Consider the following 22,035-nt stretch of genomic DNA (forward strand, 5'->3'; position numbering starts at 1 on the left):
CTGCTATTTATTTGCTTTGAATGAAATTCTTTGAGGTAAGGGAAGACTTCAGGGTGGGACTGGCAGATTGCAGTTGGTAAAGGCTTGTTATTTGTCAGTGCTTATTTGCCCAAGGAAAGCTTCCAAAACAATTTAGTCAACTGAAGATGAGGAAGTCCTTGTTACAAATGGAAATGTTGCAATCATGCAAAAATTTGTAAGGTAAAGTAGGTAAAACATTTTGTGTGCCCACCATGATAACTTGCACCCTGGGTAACGGACCTCTGGGGATGAAAGGGAGTGATGGGCTGTCTGATCCTCACTTCACCCATTTATACAAAGCTGGCATGATACAGCAGGTAAGATCTACTGCTCTTTAAAAAGAATAACTCAACTAGCAATCTTATCATGTATGAGTTTAAAAAATAGAATTAAATGTCAATGTTACTTTTATTTTTGTCCTTCATGTTCTCAAACCATAGAGGTTATTATAACACCGGACAACATAAGGATATAAGTGGCGTATTTAGGTCAGATACTGTCTTTGTAGTTGCTGTGTTAAATTTTGCAACCACTCCAAATTCCTGAGGCACTTAAACCTCTGCTTGCTCTGGATGGCCTCCTTTCTGCCTGAGTGTTAGTTACATACTGTACTCCCTGAAGTAATCTTCTCTGATTTCCCCATCTTCCCTTCCACTCCTTTCACATTTCATTTATCTTCCCAAACTCCTAAAGGTTTGGATCAATTGTAGCCTGAATGTTTTCTGCTTTTTTTTCCCCCACACATGATGAATTTTAATGCTCAGTGGCCAAAATAATTCCCCCTTCCTACATATTTTAATATTTTTTCTGAATCTCTCCAGTGAGATGCTCCATTTACATTGGAAATGTTTCTCTGAGAATAGCAGTGATGTTTACGCTGATTTCTTCCCTGTTCTGCTGTGTTTTTGCCTGGAAGAGAAGGGCAGGCTGTCAAAACAGCCTGTGATTCTCTGCTGCCCCAATAATTATCATTTCCCATGGTGGGAGACTGTACACAGGGCAAAAAGAGACGAGACATTAAAAGTGGTATCAACAAAAATTAGTTGTTAGGTTGTTGTTTTATCCTCATGTTTACATTTGTGGAAATGACTGTCGATGGTGAAAAAGGTTGAAAAACAAGGCTTGCACACGCAGAGTCTGTCTGTATTATAATTGTAATTTAAAATGCTAATGTGTGCCAGCACATACCAGGCAGTTATTTCCTCTTCCAAGCACAGGGAAAAACTCTGATATCTGCTTGTTTTGTAATGTAAAGACACCAACTCTGCAAGGAGAGACATTTCAAATACCTTTTTTCACCACGCTTTAATATACTTTAAGCGTTGTTTTCTTTTGAGAGCTGCCTGCAGCTGCTTGGGCAGGCACGGCCAAGGCGCAGTGAGCTTCAACTGCCTCTGATCCTACAGGCGCTGGGGTGGTGAGGAAGATAGTACCTATTTCTCTACCCTAAAGCATGAGGCTGGAAGCTGGCATTTCCATTTTCCACTGTGGGCACCAAGGGTGTCTGGTGCTTGCAGCTCTGAGCGTGGAGAGAGGCTGCAAAGGTGCGTTTCCTTGCAGGAAACGTCTGGGAAATGGGAGTTTTCCTTGCTGGTGTTCCTGGAAAGTGGCTGGTGCCTCCTGGGTGCAGCTGGAAACACAGATGGAGTAGGACAATGTAGCAGAGCAGCAGAGCTCTGCTGGGACAGTGAACCTACCTTTGGGGATTTTAATTTGGTAACCCCCTTGGGGAAATTTCCAGTTCACATCGTGGGAAAACAGCAACAGTAGGATGTAGGTACGCTTTGCTCTGAGAAGGTTTTTTTATGAGGCTTCACCAGCCTCAGCAAACATGATTTATTGCTGCTCAAATCCCTTTCTCCCTCTCGGAGGTTGGAGTAATACCCATGGAGCCGCTCCAGATGGTCGGCTGCCGAGCAGCTTCCGTCTACACATCCCAGCCTTCAGGATGGGATGCCAGCCGGCGGGAAGAGCCACGAGCTGGCTGCCTGCACTCAGCAGACGTTACTTTTTAGTCCAGGTTAATAAAATGGCTTGGAAAAACCAAGTCCATCGGATTTGTTGTGCATTAGCAGGGGCCAGAGTAGTCAGTGAACTTTTAAAGGCACCGTATACGGCTGGAATCAAGCTGCCTATAGCTGGAGGTGAGGGGGAATGTCAAGGGCTTTAAAAATACTTAAAATGAATGATTTTTTTATCACAAAATATTTTCAGTGCTTTCTGCTTGTATATGCATCTCACCTCTGATTTTGGAATAATTTTGATTTTGTGAGGCTGTTATTGTGGCATGGCTGTGAAGATCTATCCGACACAGAACCTTTTTGGTATAGAGAAAGTATAAATCCTAAAACTAACTGTTTTCTAAACTGCAGCATGCAAAACGTTAAAAGGAAATAAAAAGGGCTCATGCAGCAGACGAGCACGCTTCAAGAGCTGGAAGCAGGTAGATGCATCTCCATCTACAGCATTGCACTTGGAGAAGGGGTTGTGGATAGTAGAGTTCACTTTGGGAGGTGATACAAGTCGAAACAGCTGCAGAATCGTTGCTGTAAATACACGTGTGTGGGTACTCCCACTGCAACTCCTCACGTGCTCAAATTAAGTTCAGCAGCGACTGCAGAACTGCAGATAGTGAATCTACCTTGTCACATGCAATCGAAGCTTAATACAGCTTAGTTCCTCTTCTACCCAAGTTCTGTGTTTGGCTTCGTAATAGGTTCTGTTATAATTTACGGCAAATGCTCAGAGTGAATTGCTTCTAGCTCAGATGGTGGTGGGTATGAAGTATCTTTTCTTTCTAGATAAAATCCAGTTGTAAAATTTCTGAACAGGAAATACTGTTGCTTAATGGATATTGTTCTCTCTATATAATCTGTAATATCAATGCAAAATGATTGTGAGGTGAATATAAACATGTTCTGTCTCAACCGTAATTTTGTTCATTCTTTATACTGCTGTTAGGTGCTGAGAACGTATATTGCCACAGCAAATTGTGTTTGGTATAGTTATCAAGTGTTAGATTTGTGGGCATAAATACTTAGAATGATGTTTTGAAAGGAACTATGCTATAAGTAGACCTTAATAGGAAATGTTTGTGATTACAGTCTTCTGGTAAAGTTATATATAAAGAACCTACCTTGTAAATTGCTTTGTATTAGTAATTTTGTATATTTATCTTATGTCGTGTTTATACTGTGATGTGCCTGACAGAGAGTCTACAGCAAATTTAAGGTGGATATCTTGCAGAGAAATACATAACAGAGCCATCAAAGCTTTGTAGAAAAGTATGCTTAGAACAATTTTATAAATGACAAAATAACGTTTGAGCAACCCTAGTACACGTATTTTCAATAAGAAATCCTTAGTGACAAAGTATAGGTCTGCTGAACAGAGCTTTCCAGCCCTTCCTGTGCCCTGCTGGGCTGTCATCTCCTGGGGGCTGCCAGAGACACATCTCTGGGTTTTGATGCTGAGGCCCCTCAGGTAAAGCTTGGGAAAACTTGCCTGGTTTTCAAGATGGAACCATTAGGAGGACACTGGAGCGCTATTAGCACTTGATTGGTTCACCAAGTCCTTAGCAAAAAAGTGGGTATATTAAACTGGGAAATGAGATGGAACCTGGGCTGTAAAAAAAACACCTTTGCCATGAGGGTCAGAAAGTTTCTGTGTGGTTAGAAGTGTGGGATCTGTTTGAAACTTGGACAAGAACCCATGTTAAACTTGCATTGGAGACATTACCTTGCCTTAGGAGCAAAAAGAACTGCAAGAGCATTATATCTAGAGGGCTGTGTGTTTAATAGCTACAGTCTATTTACATGACAAGTTTCACTTTCTTTCTCATGGAAATAAACAAGTAAAAAGGTGAAGAATTCTTTATTGCAACCTGCCTTTTGAAAAACGTGAGCGAGCACATTCCAAGACTCAGTTATTCTGCTTGGGAACATTTGTGAAACATCCGGCATGTCGCTATGTCCAAGTCTTCTCAGCAGAGATGCATTACTCTCAAAGTTTTACTAAGGTAAGTTGAGATTGGTGCTGGCTCATGCAAGAGGTCATTTTCAAGGACAGAAGTAGGAAAAATATACACAAAAAATGCTTTGTTCTGAAAAAGAGATACTAAATCTCTTGTCAGCTTGAACGTAGTGATGAGTTGGTTCTCTGTGCCTGAGTTTGCTTCAGTTGCTGTTAATGACATAAAAAGAATGGAAGTGAACTTGAAACTGCCCATAGCACAATCTGTTAGAGTGTTAATTAACCAGAATCTCTTTTGCTCTGAGATAGATGACGCACTGCCTTTGATAAGCCAATTTTGAAAATTTCCAGATAAAAGACAACTTTAAAAACAAGCAGTGTGGGAGATAAGCAACTCTCAAATGGTGTGGTATAGTCTCAAATTTTGCTTAATCTTTCCTTTAGGGCTAAAGCTGGCATCTTTCAAGCCAAGGACATTCACAACGCTGAGGTACAGAGCTGCTATGAGAAGATGGTTACAGTCTTGGCTGCAAGGCTACCTATGGCTTCATAATTAGTTTTGCATCAGGTTCTGCCCTGAATTGCATTGCTGAAATTCATTGGCGTTGACTGGGTTTAACTAAGGCATTATTTACCTGAAGATTACGCACAGTCAAAAATTTGCTGAATGTTGGGAGTTCAGTAATTAAAGGTGTGTTTACAGGAAACAATACAGGCGGAATGGCAGAAGAACAACAGTTCCCAAATCAGAGCTGCAGCCACATGAAAGAGAGAAGAAGATTGTGAAGAAACTTCAGAGTTGCCATCCTGCAGTGTTACAGGAGCAGGCGAAGCACTGGCTATTGTATTCGAGAAGTCGTGGCGGTCTGGCGAGGTCCCCGATGACTGGAAGAGAGGGAACATAACCCCCATTTTTAAAAAGGGGAACAAGGAGGACCCGGGCAACTACAGACCGGTCAGCCTCACCTCTGTGCCTGGCAAGGTCATGGAGCAGATTCTCCTGGGAACCATGCTAAGGCACATGGAGAGCAAGGAGGTGGTGGGTGACAGCCAACATGGCTTCACCAAAGGCAGATCGTGCCTGACCAACTTGGTGGCCTTTTACGATGGGGTGACAGCATTGGTGGACAAGGGTCGACCAATGGATGTCATCTACCTGGACTTGTGCAAAGCTTTTGACACTGTCCCGCACGACATTCTTCTCTCTAAATTAGAGAGTCATGGGTTTGATGGATGGACCACTCGGTGGATAAGGAATTGGCTCAATGGCCGCACTCAGAGAGTAGTGGTCAACGGCTCAATGTCCAAGTGGAGACCGGTCACAAGTGGCGTCCCTCAGGGGTCCGTGTTGGGCCCGGCCCTCTTCAACATCTTTGTTGGTGACGTGGACAGTGGCATGGAGTGCACCCTCAGCAAGTTCGCCGATGACACCAAGCTGTGTGGTGCCGTCGACACGCTGGAAGGGAGGGATGCCATCCAGAGGGACCTTGACAGGCTGGAGAGGTGGGCCCGTACCAACCTCATGAAGTTTAACCAGGCCAAATGCAAGGTCCTACATCTGGGTCGTGGCAATCCCAGGCATAAATACAGACTGGGTGGTGATTGGATCGAGAGCAGCCCTGAGGAGAAGGACTTGGGAGTACTGGTGGACGAGAAGCTCGATATGAGCCGGCAATGTGCTCTTGTGGCCCAGAAGGCCAACCGCGTCCTGGGCTGCATCAAGAGGAGCGTGGCCAGCAGGTCGAGGGAGGTGATTCTCCCCCTCTACTCTGCCCTTGTGAGACCTCACTTGGAGTACTGCGTCCAGTTCTGGAGTCCCCAACATAAGAAGGACATGGACCAGTTGGAGAGGGTCCAGAGGAGGGCCACGAAGATGATAAGAGGGCTGGAGCACCTTTCCTATGAGGACAGGCTGAAAGAGTTGGGGCTGTTCAGCCTGGAGAAGAGGAGGCTCCGGGGTGACCTTATAGCAGTCTTCCAGTACCTCAAGGGGGCCTACAGGAAAGATGGGGAGAGGCTGTTCAGGAGGGCCAGTTATGATAGGACAAGGGGTAATGGTTTTAAAATAGAGGGAGGTAGGTTCAGGTTGGATATTAGGAAAAAATTTTTTACTATGAGAGTGGTAGAACACTGGAACAGGTTGCCCAGAGAGGTGGTGGATGCTCCATCCCTGGAGACGTTCAAGGCCAGGTTGGACAAGGCCCTGAGCAACCTGATCTAGTTGGAGATGTCCCTGTTCCTTGCAGGGGGGTTGGACTAGATGACCTTTGTAGGTCCCTTCCAGCCCTAACCATTCTATGATTCTATGATTCTATGAATTCTGAGCTTTCCAGTAGCAAATGCTATGGTCAGGAGAGCAACTCGGGGCTGACTTTTCACTTGCTAATAGTGCTGGTCCCAAATTAATCCCCTGGAGAACACTAGGAGATGTTTTTGTACATCTATCACTCACATTCACTAAGTCACCAAGGACCATTGCTGCCTCTTGCTTCCTGCTCTTCCAGCAGCTCTCGTGTCACACTGGGAAGAAGACAGCCCCACCAGCAGAGCTCCTGTTCCTGTGCACCCCAGCCCCTCCATCCACCCACCCATCCATCCTTTCCTCTATCCCTTCCTCCCTCCCTCCCTCCCTCCCTCCCTCCCTCCACCCATCCATCCATCCATCCATCCATCCATCCATCCATCCATCCATCCATCCATCCATCCATCCATCCATCCACTCACCCACCCATCTATCCTTTCCTCCCTCCTTCCCTCCCTCCCTCCACCCACCCACCCACCCACCCGCCGACTTTGTCCCTCTCACGGCCCCGCCGGCGCAAAGACCACGCCCCTTTCACATAGCCCCGCCCACCCCCGCCCCGCCCCCTCCTCTAGCCCCGCCCGCCGCGCATTGCCGCCCGCCTCTCCCCGCGCGCATGCTCACAGGCCCGGCGGCCCGCCATGTTGGCGCGGGCGGTGCCGCGCGCTGCCGGGGGGCGGGGCCAGGTGGCGGGGGGCGGGCGGGCGCGCGCGCGCGGGGAGCGGGGTCGCGCTCCCGGGCCGCGCTCGGGACTTTGGGAACGCTCCGGAGCGGGGCCCGCGGCCGGCGCCGAGCGGGCAGCCGCGGCCCGCAGGTGAGAGGGTCGCGCAGGGGCCGCTTTGCGGCTCTGCCCCGCGCGGGGTCCCGGCGGGCTCGCGTGTTCCGCGGGGCCTGCGGGGCCGGGGGTCGCGGGCCGGCCGGGACGGGGAGCGGGACCGCCCTCTGAGCAGCGCGGGGCCGCGGAGGCGGGGAGGGGGCTGCTGTTCTGCCGGGGGGCTGCCCTGGGAGCGGGGGAGGGGAGCGCTCTTTGCAGCGGGGAGTGCCCGCTTTGCAGCGGGGGACGGGGGTGTCCCGAGTGCGCTGGGGAGGGGGTAACCTCTCTGCGAGGGGAGGGGCGGCGTGTGGCAGTGGGGAGAGCCCCGGTTTGGGAGGGAGGAGAAGAGAGGGTGCCCTCTGTGCAGTCGGGAGCGCCCCGCCAGGGGGAAGAAGCGGGGGGGCACTGTGTGCGAGGAGGAGGGCGGGAGCGTGCCGTGCCCTGGGGGTGTAAGTGGTTGGGGAGGAGGAGGGGGGTAGTGGGGGCAGGCACGGGGGTCTCGCAGGACGGGGACCCTGGGCGGGAACGGCAGGGAGCTAAGCGGGGCTGACCCCGCCGGGGGTCACGGCGGGCGGTTCGCTTTGGGACCGGGCTTGTGGGCTTCGTGCCCCTCTGAAAAAGCGCCCTCAGCTCGCCTTTTCCAGGCATTGTTTTGCGGTCAGTGTGTGCTCGTTTTCTGCCTTCCCTCGGCCCTTTCTGCTCATCGGTGGTTATTGTTCCCTGGTCGTTAAATAGGCCGATTGAGGTCTGGGTGCAGGAAGGAGTTTTGGGGATGAGTTCTGAAATGCGCCCATGAGAAGTGGGGATGTAACTGTAGGTTGTCATTAACTTGCCGGTTTCCTCTTCTCCCTGTTCACATAAAATTTAGGCCAAGCTCTGTTTTTAATAGCTGCTGCTCAGGACTTTTCACCTCTCTATGAAAAGTGCGATGTTAACTTGAGAGCCCTGGGAGTCTTGGGTCAGGTCCTTTTTATAATCCGGGAGAGGCAAGGTGCACATCTTTTTCAGTTTTACATGGCAAAGGGCTCTTGAGCCGAGAGGTTCTGAGTGTTAATGAAACTGATGCTGACCTGGACCTCCTGTGAAGCCTGCATCAGAAATAGTATAGCTCATACATTTGAATAGAATGCCGCAGAGGAGTCTCCCTTATTCTTTCCCCAGTGAGCTACACATAGAGATAATGCTAATGAAGAACCTTCAGGGCACTCTCCCCATTTCTCTGATTTCATGGTAAAGCCTGTTCTGCAATCCCATTTAATACTAGAATACACTGCAGAGCGTTGATAGTAAAAAAAGTTTGGGTAGTAACTAGGATTAAGTGCTATCCTGAATGCACTTTTTGTGATCTCTTTGATTGTGTGATTTTTAAAATTGTGCTTCTAAACATTTTCCTTCGCTTCTGAAGTTCAGAAAATTGTAGTGAGCCTGCCAGCACAAATTAGCATGCTGCTCTGCTTCAAAGAAGCAAGACTGTTTCTAGTGAGTCTTGGCTTGACACCAGATGTCAAAAATGAATTAAAGTGACTTTGCCCCAGCCAGCATTTCTTTTTTTTTTTTTTTTTAATTTGAAAGAGTTTCTTCTGCTCTTCGGTAAAAGATTCACTAAACTGAAAGTTGTCTGAGGCCATAGTTCAACTGTACCTAATCTGTAGCAGTAATGGTGGCTTGGGGAATTTTGTGACTTGCGGTGTCTCTGGCACAGCTTCTGGTGATGCCAGGCATGAAGCTGATCAGCAAACCTACTCAGCCAGAAAAAAAGGGTCATGCAAAGACTCGGTGATCCAGTTTGCAGTGGGATCCCCCAAATGAAAGCAGAGCATGTCTGTGGGAAGACGCTGAGCGCTGGGATCATCTCAAACAGCCTGTGAGGATTTGGCCCTCTCAAAGCAGGGCTGAGCGGGTTGAAGCAGGAGAGGGAGTGTGTTCAGCTGATACTGCTACAGAGGCAGTGCGAGAGGTTGATGAATCCTTCATTAAGCTCTAAGGGGGCTCAGAGGTGAAGTGAAATGTAGCGGCTGCAGAAAGGGCTCGTATGCTGGCATGTGAACTGGCTAGAAGCACAGTAGGATTGAGCATACCAAGTAAAGCCTTGGTTTTTTACCCCTGAATTCTAGTAACTTTAATGGTGTTTTTTTTTTTCCTTCTGTTTTGCAACAAGCTGAGAAAAATGTTGGAGTTTCTTAGAAAAAAATCGACACACTATCTCATGTCGAGTGTATCTCAGTGTAACATGATAGTGGTACGTGTTCCTTTGACAGCGGCGATCAAGCCCAGGGTGTTTGGATCTGAAGGCATAACCTCTGCTGTCTGAATCAAAATTTCCAATGATGGTACCTCAAGGGCTGTATGTTCTTAGTGTGGCCCAGCTATTAGAAAGGGGTAATTAGTTCACACTACAAAGAAGCGTGTTGGTAGAGACTCCAAATGAATTTGTGATGTGTTCTGCTAGGAGTGTTTCTGCTGGCGCTGCTATATCAAACACCACAAGTAAAGCTCTCAAAAATGCTCTGCTGCTTCATAGTTGCTGTATTGCTGAAGTAGCTGTGATGCTCAGTACGTGGCTTTTTTACCTTTACTCTTTTAGTTGATGTATCTGTGCTGGCAAAACTTTATGAGAAACTGCACTATGGCAAAAATTGAACAATTATGAAGCGTTTGTTTTTAAGAGCTAGCAGTCTCAGAGAGCGTGTTCAGTGTTTGGCTGTTCCACTGTATCAATAGTATAAAACTTTTCTAATGAGTCTTAATAGCTTATGAAAGTTGACTTTGATGGCCTCGGGGTAGGTTCACAGGGATGGATGCCTTTATCACAGATCTGGTGTAGTGTATGTGGGTGTCAGTGTGAGAAGGAGGGAAAAGCTTCAATGCATGGGGCAATATATGTTCTGCTTTCCTTTCAAGGTTCTCTACTTTCAGCTTTATTTTTTTTTTTTATTTCTCACAGCTGTGTTGCATTGTCAGAATACTGGATGGAAACTTTTATTTTTGTTTTCTTTTTAACTGTTTGTGATGCAACAGGCTTCTTAAAAATTGGGAGATTAGAGCTTTATGGATAAATAAAAAATGCTAGTGAGGAAGGAACTTTTGTTAGTATATCTGCTATCCCTAAGCAAAGCGTCTTTGAAAAACTAGGAAGTAATTAAGCAATGTTAGATAGTAATGTCTGGAAGAAAAGGCATGCTTTCAGTGAGCATCCAGGGTAATTGATAAATTCACTGATTTCATCTGAATTATTTTCGTAAAATGTCTCCAAGGGTTTTACACAGTATTAAGGGTTTTGAGGTGAAAGTGTGCCTGTGCAGATAGCCTCTGTCCGATGGCAGGAGGATCTGAGAGGGCAGCTGAGCTGTAAGTGCCTTGAGATGGGAGATACAGGGAATTGCAGTGTGCGACTTGGTAGTGGTGGCAGGAGTGTGTCAGATGTGGATTTCTCGAAGATATCTTTTGGATTATGAGGTAGGAAGGAATCTGTTTGAACCCAAGAGGAGCTTGCAAGCTGGGACAAAATTTAAGTGTGACTCCTTTAATTGGCCTGTGTGTTTCAGAAAACTAACAGTAAGAAAATTCGAAAGATTTCCCGTGTTTGGTGTCCTATAATGAATTTGATGTCTTCCATGCCTATTTTGAGAAGCTATTTTTAAGTGAATCAGGTAGTAGAAGATGAGGTACTGATCTTTTGAAGAATGCACCAGCTACTGACTTGTGATGTTAGTGTTTTTGCTTAAAACTTGCTGTGGGAAATATGTCATTTTGTTTCCTTTTGTGGAAACAGTGCTTTGTTGTAAACACTAATGACACTGGTCATATGATTTCTTGGGGCTTTTGTTTTAACTTCTTTGTGATTGATGCAGCTGCTGGGTGATGTGTTCTATAGTTGTGAAATGTGTGAGATTTGTTTGGCAATGCCACACAGTCTGCATTTTTAAAGCTATTCTGCTTGGTTCTAATAGAAAATATTTAAAATATGAGAAAGCTGATGCACAGGTCAAAGTAGAAATGAAAGCAGGTCGTGAACAGAAGTTTTGCTTTCGAAGAAGTTCTCAGAGTTTTTGCCCCAACTTGTAATTGCTTAAATTTTGGGGAAAACTAAATACCTTTTCCATTTCCATATTAAAGAGCATCAGTCTTGCCAGGTCTTCCATGCCTACTTGATGTATTCCGCTGTTCCGAGGGTCTCTGCTCTGGAGGGATGCCCAGGCAGTGGTGCACACAGAAGGCTGTCAACAGGGCAAAACTGCCGATGTTTTTTTGTGCAGACGTGGGTGGGATGGAAGCGGGACTGTCAGTAGTCAAAGCAGCAGGACTGTTTACCCATGATGTCAGACACCTTCCTGTGGCTCCTTTGGCCTCCTGGCGTACGTACTTGTTTGTCCTGCCTCTTGGAAGTCTCTGTATTTGCCTGAAGGTGGAAGCTGTAAGTTGCTTTAGGACGGAGGTCCTGTCTAAGCTGTTCCACCTGGCTAGAAGAAAAGCAGTTGGCACAAAGCATGTGGCAATGTGTTGCACAAATCTCATGGTTAAAACCAGGGATGGAATGGGATGAGTGCCTGTCTGCCTGCATTTAGTATCCAGGGCTAAACACTAGTGAGTCCTGTCCTCAACAAACTTTCCAATTTATAGTGAGCATGGTGTTACATGGTATGGAATACCCATTTGCCAATTTAGGTGTCAGTCACCCTGGTCACGCTCCCCTCGGGTTCGTGGACATCTGGGTCGTTAGCAAAACACAGGTTGGAAAGTCCTTGAGCACTGCAGATACCCACGTACCATGGCTGGCTACAAACTAAAACAAAGTGTTTTATCCACTTTGTATTCACTGAATCGGATGCTCCAGTCTTTTTAAAAATGCAACTTACTGTAGAAATGTAGCTTTTCTGAACAGAAATTGATTCTATGATTCTGTCCCAGTGAAACCAGGACACTGTCCTAGCTGTGAGGAATTCGAGGACTTAAATGTTTTAACTGGTATTGCAGTGCTCAGCATCTTAATGTGTTAGTCGTGTTAGGAATGTGAATTTCCATCTTTGCAGGGAAGCGAGGGAAGAATTTTGTTCCTTTCTTAGTGAGAAAAATAAACCGAGAGCCAATTTTATCAGTCTGTATCATTCAGAAATTGCAGATTAGGATTTAGCAACATGACAAATGAGAACTGTGGTGCATTGTAAACGAGCTTGATTGCACTTGACCAGATGGAGATGTAAACTGTTATTAGAAGGAAGGTGAGGTTCCATGTTGTGAAAAAAATAAAGCAGAACTTTTGAGGTGTACAAGTGATAATGATTAAATATTAGGGAATTTTGTAGGTCAAAGACAGAAAGGATAAACACATGAATTTCAACCCAGTTCCTTTTTCCTGACGTTTTTTTTGAATCTCCATGTGAGTGGTCTGCTCTGGTTTCAGTGTGTTTCATGTGCACTTCGTTTAGCATCGTGGGAACTTCAATTCTTTTGAATAACTGGTCTTATCTGATAATGCTAATGTGAAATATCCAGCAGTATGTTAAGATGATGATCTGAAATATCCAGCAGGTTTCCACTGTACTGGCACAAAACCCATCTCTCTAAAGTTGAAACTCTATTTCTGTTACACATTGTTGTAGTGTATTTTCTACATATTTAAACAACTCTGCAAGAAATAGATGTGAAACATTTCTTTTTAAATTTAAGACTTATTCATAAAGCTGTTAGGGATTGAAACTTAACCAGAAGAGTCTCACTTGGCGGGCAAAATCTGATGCTAGAGGCTTTGGAAGCAGTTGGGTGCTGCAGGTACCTCATCTGATGCGTCTCGGGGTGCTCCTGCCTTGTGCCCCTCATCTCCCACTGCAGCTCCTTTGGCAGAGCTGATGCTTGTGTGATTGCAGGGTGACTCTTTCATGCTGCTTATCTCGTGGGAAACTAACCCACTCAGTAACGCTTTTATCAGTTTGCTAACTCACCCTGTGGCTACACCTTGCTATTGCTCTCACAGGTGGAAGCAGGAATGATGTGGCTGGAGGTGAGCGGAGGGAAAGCAGGACTGCTTCTCCCAGCAGATGCTGGGGATGGAGAATCAAACTCAGTGCAGCAGGACCAGGGCAGTGCTCCTGCTTCAAACTAGCCGTGTTTCCAGATGCCTTTAAAGACGTGTTCCTGGGACTGCTGTTCTCCAGCTAGCTTTCCACCTGCATAGGAGCTGAGTGATCCACACAAATTTATTTCATTCAGTAAAATCTTTACATGAAAGCATGAATTCTGCATTACAGTAAGGTAGGGTGAAAGCTTTTGTCTTGAGTGTGGAGATACTCCAAAGACTGGCCTGCATCCTGCTCACGAGCGTTATCTGGTTCTCGAAGGAAGCTGAGAGGGAGAAATGGATTGCTCTTCTGCCTTGGCAGCTTTTGGCTGCTTAGTGCCTGACTCTCACACGGCTTTGGTGTTATGAAACAGGCATGGTTCTGGGCAAGTTGATGGCTGCCCACAGGTTTTGAATAGAACAGAGGAAGTGAGTAGCACATCCGTTACTTAAAGAAAGCTGTGAATGGCACTAGAATCCTACAGACGTTAGCATGCATTCTGTGTATATATATATATTTTATAGAAGCTGGTTATCCACCGTGATGCCAGAGTTGTAGACGACTTGGATTAATAGTTTATCCCTCCTGCCTCCCCTCCCTGATCATCTTCCTGCTCACTGCTAGCGGGTAACTTTTTGAGTAGTGTCATCTAGAAGTTACAAAATACATATGTGGTTGTATTGCTGTCACTTCTTAACAACTATTTTTTTTTGCCTGTTTATGTTGGAAGCTTTTGACAGGAGCAGAATGTAACCAGTTTTGTTCTCTTTAACATTGAATTTGTAACTAAGGAGTGATGTTATGTCTAGAAATTTAAGCTGGGCTCTTGTGTTTGCTGTTATAAGCTTGATTTTATACAGTGAGTTATAATATTTCTGTCAGTATATATGCGCTGTGAGATATATTTTATATAAAGACTTTGCAAGCTTACACATTCAAGCTGGAAATTATGAGTTAAACACTTGATCTACAAAAGAATCAAAGGATAAATCTAGATAATTCAGCAATTTGAATCAGAATTTATGAGATTGCTCCCTTGAGTTGCCTTACATTGCTCCCTCGGAGGCTCTGCAAATCAGACCAGTCTCTTGTGGCTGCTCACGTTTGTCATGGAGGAGTAATGGTAAATGTGTGAGCATTCACTGTCTCTGTTCTTCATTAGACTTGAGCATTATAAAACATCTTTAATGGTAGAAGGGTTAGCGTGAGGAGTTCTGTAATCCAGGTGAGATTTGGTACTATATTTTCCCCAAGTCTGAAAATTTTGTCCTTAATATCCAAACAGGGAGTTTTGTTGTTTAAAGGAGAGCAGTTATGAGATGATCATGTTATCAACTATCTTGGAGGTGGCAGAAGTGTCATTAACTCAACTAGTTATCTTAGGGATGTTGGTGGTATCACGCCTGCTGCAGGAGAGCCTATATCTTTGCTAGTAGGTTAATCTTTTTCAGGAATGGTTTAGTAACTTACCTTAATGTAAGGTTGAATATGTGGAGGAGTTTGCTGTGAGGCTCTAAATGGACTATGGTGCAACTCCTCTAGCAAGAGGATAGAGACCCTGCGGTTTTGTTTTCCTGTTACAGTTCTTTATTTTTTTTTTTTCTTAATGCTCTTGCTGATCTGTATACCTGATCGCATTTAAGAACCACAGTGGTGGACCGAGTCCTTGGTATGAGTGTGCTTCACATGTGCAGAACAAAAGGCAGTTTCTGTTCCCAAATCTTATTATGCTACTGTAGTCTTTCTTCCACCTGTTATTTTTCTGGGGTTATGTGTGGCAGTGGGTGGGGTGGGTACAACGGAATAAAAAAAGGTTAACGTTATTGGCAACAACTTAGTAAGCCTGTAGTCTTTAGCCTGTGATGATAGCAAAACTTGTAGCCTCGAGGCAATTTGTTGGAGTTTTATCATCATCCTTCAAGGGCAGAGTCTTCTATGCCATGTCACTGTTAGTGCTCATGTGGCTGTTCTTGCTCGTGGAGCTCTGAGTTATGTCTTCTCTGAGAGCTGGGGGAAACTACTTGCCTGGAAAGGGCTGAGCAGACATAAGCAAGGCTTTCTCTCCTCTTCAAATTTATTCCTTGGGTGATGATGAGCGTGCCAACAGCTTTAGTTTCTTTTGGGGTGCTGGCAGGGGTTTCTTGTCTGGTTTTGCTGTTGGCCATCATTCCTGGTTTGAAGAAGGAGAACGTATTTCAGTAAGGGGGCTGTAAACTTTACCTCTGGCAGCTTAGACAATTATTTGAGCTCTTCTGCTGAATGCCAACCAAAATAAGCTGGAGTGGTTTAAACAGCCTAAATAATCACTCTCTGTGTTGGCTGATCCTGAATAAATAGGTTAGAAAGTACTTAACAGCAGCTCAGCTGGTAGCCTTCTGGCAGTGAGCAGGGACAGACAGCTGAGGGTGCTGAGCTCTTCCACAGCACAGCTGTATCTGGAGGAGGAGATCCAAACCCAGGGCAGAGGTTCACAAGCTAAAAGGCTGCTCAACAGGCAGAAGTATGGCTTCTCTCCTACAAATAACCCTGCAATTATGGTTGAAGCAAGAGGATCCCTTGCTTCAACTAATAGTTGCCTTGCTTGGCGACTAAACTGGTCAAGGGGCTGGAAAATAAAACTTATGGGGAGCGGCTGAGGGAGTTGGGGCTGTTTAGCCTGGAGAAGAGGAGGCTGAGGGGCGACCTGATTACGGCCTACATATACTTGAGAAGGGATGATGGGGAGGTGGGGGAAGGGCTCTTTACATTAGTGATGGGTGGTAGAACAAGAGGAAGTGGGTATAAGCTTAGTCAGGGGAGATTCAGGTTGGATGTTAGGAAGTATTTCTTCTCTGAAAGGGTTTTCAGCCACTGGAATAGGCTGCCCAGGGAGGTGGTTGAGTCCCCATCCCTGGATGTGTTTAAGAAAAGGGTGGATGAACTACTTAAGGATATGGTTTAATGGGAGATTAGGGACGGTTGGACTCGATGATCTCTAAGGTCTTTTCCAACATAGAAATCTATGAAATCCCAGTTAATCGTCCCTGTAGAGAATGAGTGTGTTTTCAGGTAAGGCTGTAGTGATCTGCTGGTGTGGAGCGAAAGAAGTAGTGGATGAATTTAGGCATGGTTTATGGGGATGCAGGGGATGCAGTAGTGCTAGCAGTCTTCCGACAGTGCTGGCGGGTGCTGTGGGACGTGTGTGAGGTTACTGCACTGCAGTGCTGGTGTCCTGTCTTCCCCACGTGCATACAGAAAAGTCCACACTATGGTTATAACCAGCTTCTGTTACTAAGTCCAATTGTTTATTCATTAGTAAAATTAATGGTAGGAGAGAGTTGGGCCGGAAAGTGAGAATGTGCAAGAGAAGGGGTTGCATGGCAACACTTCACAGTCCCGAACATGGAGTCAAGAATAAATAATGGTGGAAGAAGAAATGGGAGAAGGAAAAAATGAGTGAGTTGGAGGAAAAATGCTGTCTTTGTATTGACTTTATTGTTTCAGTGCCATCCCAGATGTGTCTAACAAGTCTGACATTGTTCGAGATTTTCATTACTGAGAGTCTTTCATAAGGCCCTGCGCTGTGATGCTCGTGTCTGTCACTGGAGCAGCCTGACACGGCTTTGTGGAGACACAGCTTATGCAGGATGCTGTGAGAGGGGATGGTGGGAAGCCTGGATCTTACTCCCAGTTTTAGAGAGCTTCTTTCCACCAGAAACTACTTGCTGACTTCTTGTCTTTCTGGCTTTCTTCACTGAAATGACCCGTGTAAGAGGCTTCCCGGTGAATTGTGTGTGTTGTTTCTGACACAGCAATATTTTAATTCTGGCACATGGGTCTCATGGCTGCCACGCATAGATGTGCATATAAAAAAGCAAAATAATTTGATGCATTTCAAGAAGGAATATCAAAAGGAAGAAAGCTTCATGAAATAAGCCTGCAATAGCCTCTCTAATCTTCAGGTAACTCCTTTGTGTTGGTTAGGAAGTTTGAACCTCCCATGGTGCTTCTTATGTCTTACTATTAGGTTAACTTGTGGTTTCCAATGTGGTTTTGTTGTTAGTATTTTTGTTGTTTTAACTGGGTAAATAACTTCAGATTGGCAAGGGCTTGTAATTGAAAAAAATGTTGTTCGTTTGTTGAATTATAGAAGTGACCCTCACTAATTGGTGCTAACTGAATGTGAGAATACGAGTTGCTAAGTGTAATGTTTCAGGTTTTTTGTTTTCTGAGAGGAAACGCAGAGGAAGCGAAAGCTGCAGCGTTGTTGCCCCAGCAAAAAGCATGACTGCCATTGCAAATGACAATACTGCTGATTGCTCTTTGCATTTTGGGGTAACTGGCTGCTTTTTTCCTTTTCAATTGGACACGCTGTCTTTTCAGCATTAAAAAGAAAAGCAGTGTCTCCTCCCAAATTTTACTCTCCAGTTGTTAGTTCTGGCCAGTAAGATGACTTCCAAATGAAACCTTTTGCTGTAGCTTTGTGCTATTTCAAGTCCCTTGTGACTGGTGCTGTTTTTGCAAGCCCTGCTAGAGAGCTTCCTGCTGCAGTGGCAACTGTGGGCTGAATTTATGAAAAGCATACTTGGCTTAATACCATGATGTAAGGTGTTGCTTCTGTACCTCCTGTGATTTATATGGATTTAGTGATTTACTGAAAATGGTGGCTCTACTTCTGAGATATACAGAGAGATTGTATGGCTAGCTTAAAAGCAAAAATTAGCTCTGACTTTTTTTTTCTTCTGCACCGTTGTTGAAATCGATTTTTATCTGAAGCTGTGGTCTCGCAGAATTGTGTATGAAATATTCTGTATACATGGAAAAGAGCAGGACACCACAGACTTGTAGTGAGTTATGTGAACTTTCCCTCCGGGCAAGAAGTGGGGCTATCCAGTTTTCCACTTATAGTGGAGATAGAGCTCAGAGCTGCAGAAGCCAATAGTTAACTCTGTTGGAGATGCTGTACCCTGCAGTTCTTTAAAATAACATCTACAGTGAATAATAGCGTGCAAACTTGTGTGACAATCTTTTTTCTCTTCCTGAACCTTGTTCTAGATGTCAAAATTAACCTGGACTACTTGGGAATGGCGAAACATAGCCCTGGGATCCTGCCATGAACAGTAAGAAAGTTGAGATGCTTTGTGTATGCAAATAATTATTTTTTTTAATGGCTAAACCCCAGTGAAACTGTTTCTGTTCAATTACCATAACTAGGCAATGCATTGTGTAGTTCAGTGTGGATGTGCTTCCAGCTTTTCATGCAGTGAAGAGCCAGTACAGTAAGTCAGAGGGGTGTCTCAGTAGGGGAGCGCTCTTTGGGAAACAATACTGGGGAAGTCTCTGCAGCCAGTATGGCACTGGAGGTGGGGAGGCTGCTCTGGGTGGTGCATTATGAAATTATTAAGGTGGTAGTTGAAGGAAGCTTTCTGTAATTGTATTATGAGACTCCATTGTTATCTAACATCTAATTATATTGAGACTCCATTGTCATGGGATATCTTGAATGCAAATTAGTTTGAAATGTGATTAGACAGATTGACGGAAGAAAAAGTGAATTGTGGAGTAGTAAAGACTGCGTTCTGGTTGCCGTTTGTGGGAGAAAGTCTCTAAAATGCTGGATGAGGGAAGCTGTCAGCGTGCAGTGCTATTTTACTCTCACTGCTGAATCAACTGCTGCTAGACATGCAGCTTAGCTAAATGGGACTTTGGTCTGAGCTTTCATAGCTGACTCCTGTGTGATGCTTTCCTTATAGGAAACTTAGTGTTTACTAGATGTGGATTAAATGGTCCGTGTTTACTAGATGTTGATTAAATGGTCCGTGTATCGAAGAAAGCAGGCACCTTGAAAGATATTCTTGGGTGTTGATCAAAATATTCAGATGTTTCTGCGTTGTTGGTAGCCTGAAACTTTCTAGTTTGAAGGATACATAAATAAATATTTATGTATGTACATGCTCTGTATTCTTTATATAGCCTTTTCCAGATGTTGCAGTAGGCATCCTTAAATTGATGCATTGAAAATTATTCTGATGAATTTTCCCAGTACAAAACAGATGACTTATGAGAGACTGTGGGGGTGAGTAGCATGCTTGTAAAGTGTAAATTTTCAGCAGATGCTGTTGATGCTATTTGTCAGCCTTCACTGGGACAGAAATCAGAAGGCTTTTGTATTGTTAAATATCATGACTTGGATATAGTCAAATGGAATTGAACAGCTGTTGGAAACTCTTGTATATAAACTCTTTGCAGCAGTTTAATGCTTAACATGCAAATGTTCAAATCAAAACCATTTCGTTTTCTTTTGCAGAACTCTTTGACCATGTCATGTTTAATTCTTCCATGAGAGCAGTGTTTTACCCAGCTTTCAAAAGCTGGTTAATATACTTGAAATGTTAGGAAATGTTAATACCTTGAAAATCTCAGAAATCTCCTTCGACAAAAATACTATAATTGTTAAATTGTTGTTGTGCATCAAACTGTGTAGCCTTAGGTCATTTATCAGAACAATTGGTAAAGACACAGGAAGCTCTTTGTACAAAATAGTGTATGCAACATGAGAAAATGCTGTTAAGACTGTTTGCTTTCAGCTTTTTGAGAAGTTTGTTCAGCTTAGCTGAAAAAACAAATGTATATATTTGTAGATTATTAAATAGGTAGCTTTGAAATCTTGCTAGATTGTGGCTAAATCTTCAGTTTACTTTTTATGATTGTGGATAGACTGAGCTAACAACTTTAAGCTGTGCTACTCAGAGGGTAAAACATTCATTCATTTTCAACTGTCCTGTTTAGCAAACTTCGCTTTTTGCAAGGTAAGCAAGGGAACTTTTCTATTCCAAGATTTGCTCTGGCCAAAACCTTGTGATTTCTTGTGGAATTGAGAAGAAATGCATGTAATATCAGAGAATAAACATTTAGCATGTACAGTGCAACTAAGAGGAATTTTAAGGATGGAAGTGGTTCTCAGTATAAGTTAAGAAATCAAGAATGGTCTTGGTTTTGTTATTTCCAGCCCCTGCCAGTCAGTTATCTAAAAGTTGTGTGGTTTCTCTGGTTCTTCTTTTGAGGTGGTATTTGAGTCCAAAAGAGCTGGACTATTGTCGCACTGATGTTCAAGGTCTTTGTGTTTGGGAGATTCTTAATGTCCATTTCTAGGACAAGTAGCATTAGAAATCCAAACCTCATCTTGGCTGTTAATCCTGTAGTGTTAGAGAATGTCCACATGCTACTGAGTAATATGCTGAAGTACCAACATGTGAAATGCATCTTACTCGACTCTCGTGTCATTTGTTTGGCTTCTGATAAGCCAGTGAGTGGTGTGTGCTATGTTATGCTCTGGATAGCCTTATGACTTTGTGTTTCCTCAGTTATCAGTTCAGTGGTTATAGCTTTGGAAGGTATGCTCAAAATAGCTGTTAGAAAACAAAGGAAAACTAATACCTGTAAGTTGATGTGCAGCCTCGTGTTCCCTTAGCTTCCACCTTCACTCGTTAACAGCACTCCAGAATTAGTAAGCTTGCTGATGGTGATTGATGTTTGAAGTCATGCTGACTAACTTGGTCCAGAAGCATTTTTCCCAGGCCTTTATTTGCATATGTAGATACTTTTTTTTCCAAGGATGTGGTTTAGATGAAGCCTGCAGGTAAAGGATGTGGCTGATGAAAGTAACAGCAGGTGGGAAGGATCAGAGTTTAGTGGAAAGTGATTCCAAGGTAGCTTGTCACACGGATACTTGAATGGTAGCTTAAGGAAATACTGTGGATTTAATTTCTCCGTGAAGCAGGTGACTCTGATACTCTTGTGTGTGATATAGGAGTGTGATATCGAAACGTTTTACAGCAGAAAATGGGAAAGTGAGCTTTAATGTTCTGAGCTTTTTTGCTTTTATTGTCAAATAATATATGCTGGCTATCCAAAAGTCACTTTTGAAGACTAGAAGGTTTCAGTCTGCTGAAGTGTGCATTATTTTACTAGGAAGCTTCCCAGGATTTCGCCTCCTGTTGTGATCACTTGTTTTCAGTCTGGTGTGGAACAGGCGTTTTCATTAACCCTTCCATAGCAGTATTCAGTTGATGCCTTTAAATCTGTGGCATACACTCCCCAGAATGGAGCTCCTGACAAACAGAAGCAATCCATGTAGACTGAGAGTCATAACTGTGTACTTTTAGGGCTCCTGGGAGATAATTATTAAAAACCTTTCTCCAGTCATAACCACAGAGGCGGAAGCCCACATCGCCTTTAATAGAGGAGCAGCATGGAAGATGCTTATTATATAGTACGGACACCCACAAATAGGAGTGCGGGCATTGGTCAGGATTGTGGATGTAGTGCTAGCAGTAGGAGGACAACAGCACCATCCAGGTGCCATGCACAGCTCTGAAGGATGCTTGGAGCTGTGGCTGTGGATGAAGAGATGGTGCAGATGTTTGGGCCAAGGGCAGAAGAGTCAGAGCAGTGCTGCTGTCCAAGCGACAAAGCCATTGTGAACCCAGGAGAGTTACTAACCTGTCAGGTCTGCGTGGCTCTGGCAGGGAGCTGGCTTGTCTCACTTGTGCTGTCTGGTGTTTTGGGATGCTGGTCACTGCCACCTCCTTGTCCCCTCCCTGTGCTGGCACCTTAAACTCCCTGTCACTGTCATCTGCAGCCGCCTCCTTGTCCCCATCTCCTTTGGTCCCAGACCAGGATCACTGTGTGCAGAGCTGGTCTCATTAGGGCTTAACCTAATTGGAGAAAAGCCCATTCCCTGGGGTTGGATTATTCTATGCTGTAATTGCTGAAGCTTCGGATTTTGAGAGCATAAAATAGGGGCATCCAATATGGCATAGCGTTTTCCTGCTGCCTCTGGTGCCATTTTAAACTGCAGGTTATATTAATGAGAAGCTTGATTTCTATAC

At 44.5% G+C, this 22,035-nt stretch overlaps 1 protein-coding gene across 1 annotated transcript in view; it reads left to right on the top strand.

Moving 5' to 3' along the window:
* The first annotated feature begins 18,257 nt into the window (after positions 1-18,257).
* KLHL13 (kelch like family member 13) overlaps positions 18,258-22,035 on the top strand; it is a 77,158-nt gene continuing 73,380 nt past the window's right edge. Inside the window, exon 1 of the mRNA XM_086619506.1 lies at positions 18,258-18,287. Within this exon, the coding sequence (XP_086475632.1) occupies positions 18,258-18,287 (30 nt within the window). The remainder of the gene's footprint in view (positions 18,288-22,035) is intronic.

The sequence above is a fragment of the Tauraco erythrolophus genome, chromosome 13 (genome assembly GCF_009769465.1).
Source record: "Tauraco erythrolophus isolate bTauEry1 chromosome 13, bTauEry1.pri, whole genome shotgun sequence".
NCBI classification, from domain to species: domain Eukaryota; kingdom Metazoa; phylum Chordata; class Aves; order Musophagiformes; family Musophagidae; genus Tauraco; species Tauraco erythrolophus.